The 7,041-nt window shown below is 39.5% G+C and overlaps 1 protein-coding gene across 1 annotated transcript; it reads right to left on the bottom strand.

Annotated features, from left to right (window-relative positions):
- Positions 1-2,019: 2,019 nt before the first annotated feature.
- On the bottom strand, positions 2,020-6,837 carry LOC115927343. Its single transcript, XM_030993123.1, has 3 exons — positions 4,770-6,837; positions 3,582-3,683; positions 2,020-2,605 (listed from the first exon to the last, which is right to left on the bottom strand). The coding sequence occupies exons 1-3, from the start codon at positions 6,592-6,594 to the stop codon at positions 2,310-2,312; spliced, it is 2,223 nt and encodes a 740-aa protein (XP_030848983.1). The 5' UTR covers positions 6,595-6,837; the 3' UTR covers positions 2,020-2,309.
- Between the last annotated feature and the right edge of the window lie 204 nt (positions 6,838-7,041).

Genomic DNA, 7,041 nt, shown 5'->3' with positions numbered 1-7,041 from the left:
TGCAGCATATTGTCGGCAACCGTATACCAAAGTCAGGAGACACAGGATCTTGGGGTTTTCAAGATGAGATGAAAATGCAACTGAAAATCCATGTTTCTGCATAAAATCATAATTTCAGCCATTTCATTTTTAATAGTTTATATGAGTTTTGAACCCTCAGGACTCAAAAAAAAACATTTCTGATTTAAGATTTCATACAGAATACATTGTACCTACTAAAATCTAGTAACGTTTTTTTGTAATTAGGCCCTAGAACTTTTTTTATAGCCCACAACTCATAAGTTCAAACTTGGTTATTATATTTTTGGTACATTGTGAGTTATATTTTGGACACTAGGAAAATAATTTTTTGTTGCAAGGATATTTATTTATGGTGGTCGAAAAAAATGGGTAAAAAAAATGATAAATTGTTGTCCAAATTGTATGTGTTCAATGGATTTAACAGGTCATTTTCAGCCAGAAAATGTATACCTTTATACACTTCCATCAATAGTTTTTGAGTTACATACGAGATGAACTATACTGCATAAAGCATGTTGCTGAGTGCATCCTTAAATAAACAATGTTCTTGGCTCAGAAGCTGATCATAGTTTGTCGCAGAAATATACCCCACTTACCCTGCAAATCTTTATACAAACTGTTACACATTGGTCAATGCTCCCTGATAATTGACTGCAACTGGAAAATTATCGAAGCTGGCAAGCTTGAGTCCACATTTGATCTGTAAAACTTTATTCACAATTTGGCCTTGACTAACTGGGGATCTGATCATAGATGGTACAAAGTCCCATTTGATCTGCAGACATAACTTAATAGAAACACATTGAACACATGATTATGCTTTAATGGTTATCTGGCCCTACCAATAGCTGAGTGCGAGGACCTGATTAAATTCACAAAAGGGCAAATGGTCTACTTTTTGATGATTTTTTTGAAAAAAAAGGGTCCAAACTTAGATGAAATTGGACAAGAGTGGTGAGATATTTATAAAGTCTAATAAAGGCCAAAGGTCCATGGTAATTGACCAACAGTCAAAACCCAACTGCTAACCAAGTTGTCTCATAAATCAAAATTAGACATGTTACTTTTTACACAATTTTCAATTTCATGGGACTTCACCTGGCCTTGACTAATTGAGGATCAAAGGTGGTAGCTATGTCCCATTTGATCTGCAATGTACTTAAAAATCTAAATTTTGCAAGTAGCGGGCCTTTGACGAGTCAAGTTAGCCATAAGTCCCCATTTGACGTGCAAACTTTAGTTTACACAATGTGGATGCTTCCTCATCAGCTGGAACTAGCCAACTGAGGACCTCGATCATCACAGTTGGCTCTTAAATCCAAACATTATACATAGCGGTCCTTTGACGAGTCATCATGGCCCTGATCAACTGGTGAGCCAAGTAAAGTTGACCAAAAGTGCCCATTGACCTACAAACTTAACTTTCACACAATGTACACATGCGGATGCTTCCTGGTAATCGGACCCAAGCCAACTGAGGACCTGATCAAAATTGCCCATAAGTCACTAGTTGATTGCAAAAAACATTACATACTGGCCTATTTAACTGGGGAGCCAAGCAAAGTTGGCCTAAAGTCCCTATTTGACCTGCAAACTTTATTTTACATAGTGTACACATGTGGATGCTTCCTTGTCATGGTCTAAGCCAACTGAGGACCTGATCACAGTTGGCTCTTAATTCCCAGTTGATATGGAAAACATTATACATCTAGTCCTATCACGAGTCCTATCAACCATGAACCTAATCTAGGGGAAGTGAGCAAAGTTGGAGTTTGACCTGTAAACCTTTATGCACATTGTTACACATGTGATGCTCACTGACGTTGACCATCTGGTGATATGGGAGCTGATAAAATTGACCTGTAAGTCATCATTTAAACTGCAAAACGTTAACCTGGCAAACTGGGGCTTATCAAACAACTTTAGCACAAAAGTTCCCATTTGCCTTACAATCTTCTATACAGTATACATACTGTTAGACACAAGTCTACTCCTGGCCCTGACCAACTGGGCAGGTAATTAAGTTTTTCCTATTAAGTTCCCATTTGACTTGCAGAACCATACACTGCTTTACACACAGTATGCTTCCTGGCCATGGAGTTAACTGTTAACCTATATAAAGGTGCACCTCTTCCAAAGCACAGCCCTTCATCAAGGAAACCAGTAAGTGGGTTATATGAATAAGAAGCAACCACATTTTACGCATGTCAGTACCTGAAAAGATTTCATCCAAAATTGCGGAGTGTGATGAACATGATTAATTTCACTCATAACAGGTTGAAAATTCACTAAAAATCCAGTGGATTTGTCTTTCTAATTTGGTTTCTAATGAAATCTTTGACTGTTGTCCACCTTTTAGTACGACCCTTCAGGTCTGCATCCATCTTGCAGTACTTCATTATTTTTTCTTTACCGGGCAGTTGGCGTGAGCGTAGTTCTTCTTTAAAGTGTCTGTGTATTGCTTGTTTTTCTTCAGCTGTCCAAGATTGTCTGATACTCCTTTTCTTTCTGCTGGCACCACGGTCACTTTCCTTGTTTGCAACTTGGTCACTCTTCTTTCTGCTTTGCTGCGGCATGCTCATACCTTTAATAGTGAATTAGACAAATAAGTAGGGAAACACAATTAATGTTTCAGGTTCAATGACAGATTTTAAAAAACTTAACCAAATGCAGAAGATGGTAGCTGAGAGAAGAGTGGAATGGTTATATTTTGATTTTTTTTTTAAAGTTACAATTTACATTACTTTTAGCTAGTTCTTCATTTAAAGCTGTCTGCATTAGGAGTGCCATTTAGCCAGAATTCAAACTAAGCGAATGCTAAAATTCAAATAGTGACACAAGGATAATCACCTGTTGAGGGCATCTGGAATAATCAAAGTAAGGATAAACTAGATGGAACTTCGACTGCGCGCATTCGAAAATGATGCCTCCGTCATAGAGCAAGTTTACAAACCAAAACAGAAGAAATTTTTCAAATTCGAATTTCATTGTAATCCATTAACAGGTTCTCAGAATATCGTGATTACAAGCAATTTCTCATATACATATATGACCCTTTGATCTTTGACCTCATGACCCTAAAATCTACTCAGTTCATTGGCTCTGCAAGATGTCCTGAATTAAATAGTAATCCATCTGTCAGTTCTAATGATAAAGCTGTTTTTGCATACATAATGAGCCCATGACATTTGACCTTTGACCTCATGACCCATAAATCTACTCAGTTCATTGGCTCTGCAAGATACATACATGACCTAAGTTTGGCAGGAATCCATCAATCGGTTCTTGAGATAACGCGATCACGAGCTGTTTTTCATACATAATGAGCCCTGTGACCTTTGACCTTTGACCTTGTGACCCCAAATCTTATCAGTCCATCGGCTCTGCAAGATACATACATGACCAAAGTTTGGCAGGAATCCATCAATCGGTTCTTCAGATAACGCGATCACGAGAACGGGACGGACGGACGGACGGACGGACAACCCGAAAACATAATGCCTCCGGCTACTTCGTAACGGAGGCCTAACAAAGGATATAACAAAGTAATTCATTCACACCTTCATTTTCTTTGTCTGACATCTCATCCATCAAAACAGCATCATCGGGCCTGTTCACTTCGTTGTCAGGATCATCATCAACATCTGGATCTATGTTGCATTCTGAAAAACAAAAAACAAACACAGATTTAACAAGAGCAGGTGAAAAATAACATACATGTACATTATAATCTTTGCAAGGGTAAGTTCATAGCAGACAGCTGTGGATAGTCATCCCTGTTTTGCTTTTCATGTAAACAGCACAGCTGGTACCACAACTACTCTTCAATACAAAGTGTATTTAGAGAGACAATTCTGCAAGTGTCATCATTTTTTTAAAACACATGAGTATCCAAAATATATCAAAATATGCAAATTAGCTCATTAAATGTCATGATTATGCAAATAATGCAATGAAAAGCATCACACAACATCTTGGCACCTCAGTCTGTCACCCTACCAGGTTTCAAATGAATCAGGTATAGCGTTTAGCCTGCAGAGCATTTTTTTTAAGGTTAACCTAAATTGCATTGCAAATAAGCTAATTGAAATTCATGAATATGCAAATAATACAGCTCAAAGCAACACATGATATTGTGGCACCTCACTCTATCACCCTACCAAGTTAGAAGTAAATCGGGCATAGCGTTTAACCTGCGGATCATCCTACCAAGTTTTGGAGTAAATCAAGCATAGCGTTTAGCCTGCGGAGCATTTTTAGAAGGGTTAACCGAAAACGTTAACCGAATCGGTTAATGGAAAGACGGACATAGATAATTTGGATTAGTATGTGCCACCATGAACGTTCAGTAAGGCGACACAAAAATCAAATCACATATTCAAGTATTTGAAATGTTGGCAGCTTCCCATATATTGTATCTCGGATCAATTCTTATTAAAACTGGAGGTACTAATGAAGACATCCCAGTTTGCTTACCAAAAGCATGGAACTTCACAAACTGAAGGATATAGCAAGCATACAAAACTAAGGAAATTATACAATATAAAAACTGTGTTGTATGAGAGTGTGAAATGAATGATTGAGATGTAACATAAAAGTTTTCTGGCCTAATGTAATCTCAAACTAGAAACCGTTATGATCTCACTAACCAATCAGATATCACTTCAGATAAAAGTAGAAGGAAATGAAAATGGTATGGCATATTCTCAGCCATTCTATCTAGCACAAAACATAAAAAATAGTCATACCTTCATCTGCATCTACACGAACATCATCCAACGTCTTTCCTGCCATTGCCTTTAGGTCTCCCTTCTCCATGCTGAAGAGTACTTTAGAAATCTTTGCTACTTGCAGTGACGCATCTGGCAGGCGGTAGTAGGCTCTGTGGGTTCTTATGTCATGGCCCATGAAGGTGGCTAAAATGTCCACTTCATTATCCTTCAAATTCATGATCTGAGAGCTGATAGCAATGTGCTTCCTGAGTTTTGTCAATCTAAGCTGATCTGGATACTTTGCTCCACACTTTTGGGCATGATTTCGCACTGTATCAGTTGCTCTCAAGTGGCCTCTTCCATCGGGGTTTGCAAACAAGTAGGGATTTCCATCATTGACTACTTGTGACCTTTTCTCCATCAACAAGTCAATGCTGCCTTTCATGTCATCTGTTAGCAAAACGGGTACAGTGTTATTGCATTTCCCATTAATCTCCACCCTCCATACCACATTGCACAACGCCTTTTCCCATTTGGTTAGGCCTTCACCAAATATTCCACCTTCTCCTTTTGTGATACACTTGTAATCACTGAGGGGCATCTTTGAAACTTCTCCCGGACGCTTCCTGTTGAAAACACACACCTGGGTCAGGGTAACCTCAGCCAACTGTTTCCATCTGTCAAGGGTCTCATCACTACTGCAGCTGTTCAGCTTCTGTTTTCCCTCTTTTGTTTCTTTTCTCACATAATTGGACAGTGCAACAACATCTGTTGTCAAAGGAAGCAGCCTTGATGTATTTCTCTTGTTTACTTTTAATGTACGCAGTGCATGTGTGCTTACTTCTGCTTCCCACTTGAGAGTATATGATTTGATGAACTGTTTGCATTTCTTTTCCAAACCAGCATCTGCTTGCAACAGAGCATTTCCCATAAGGACTTTGGCAGCCGTCACCAGTGTATATCCGACTTTCAGTGCCAGGCTAGGTGTTGTGTACAAATGTGTATCCTCATTAAATCCTGCAGCCTTCCTAGTTGCAGCTATGACCTCATTAAATTTGGTAGGACAAATCAAATCTACCAATGAAGCCGATGGGTGATCATTCAATTTTCTGTACTCACGAACCAGTCGTGCAAGTTCACGCAATTTTTGCCGTATATATGAATACTGGTCTTTGTCATGCCCATGCTTCAATGTCAGCCTCTCTGCTACTTGCTGCATTAATCTATCTGATTTCACAACTCTCAATATATCATCATCGACTCCCATTGATAATATCATGTGCACCTTTGGGCTTACTCCTGATGGGCCTGGAAGCATCATTCTACCAGTTTGAACATGTAAGGTTCTTTTTTTCTTCTTGGGTGGTTCACAGGTCTCATCCTCATCCTCAACATCTGGTCGCAATTTACATCTATGAACATGCCTGTACAAATCATCCTTGGAATAGAAAGCATAACAATGACTACATGGCAAATATTCTTCTGGATCCACATCATATTTCGGTCTGTATGCAACAATCAAGGTACCTTTATTTTCTTGAAGGACTTTGACATTGTGACGATAGTTTCCGTAATTTCTCATTTTAGCTAGCAAGTTTGCCTTTTCTTTCATGTCTTTAGTTGTAATCCATTGCTGAACCTCAGTCTCGTTGACATGTTGTGGTGTAAGCAGATGCCTCGGCAGTTTCTTTTGTGGTTGACTACAAAATTTACAGTACTGAGGTTTGTCCCACTTTCTACAGTTGTTGTTTGAAGTGGTCATCACATTAATACTGCAACTGGAGCTTGAGACTTTTGCACTTTGAACACTTGCAGAGGCATGGGCAGGTGAGGTATTAGGTACTGAATGGTCAACAGGCATGGCTTCACTCTCCTTATTATCACTGACAGAAACTGCCACAGAGTTACTTTGACGTCCACGTACAAACCGAAATGGAATGAAATCAGCCTCATCACTGCTACTACCTTCTGGATCAGATTCGGCTTCATAATCACTATCGGAATCATCTCCAGATGGTTCAGATGCGACAGGAGTGTCGTCATCTCCAGATGGTTCAGATGCGACAGGAGTGTCGTCATCTCCAGATGGTTCAGATGCGACAGGAGTGTCGTCATCTCCAGATGGTTCAGATGCGACAGGAGTGTTGTCATCTCCAGATGGTTCAGATGCGACAGGAGTGACGTCATCTCCAGATGGTTCAGATGCGACAGGAGTGTCGCCATCTCCAGATGGTTCAGATGCGATAGGAGTGTCGTCATCTCCAGATGGTTCAGATGCGACAGGAGTGTCGTCATCTCCAGATGGTTC

The sequence above is a fragment of the Strongylocentrotus purpuratus genome, unplaced genomic scaffold, assembly GCF_000002235.5.
Source record: "Strongylocentrotus purpuratus isolate Spur 01 unplaced genomic scaffold, Spur_5.0 spur5_scaffold_20, whole genome shotgun sequence".
Taxonomy (NCBI): Eukaryota; Metazoa; Echinodermata; class Echinoidea; order Camarodonta; family Strongylocentrotidae; genus Strongylocentrotus; species Strongylocentrotus purpuratus.
The sequence above is the reverse complement of the archived record's forward strand: the minus strand, read 5'-3'. Positions and strand labels throughout refer to the sequence as shown.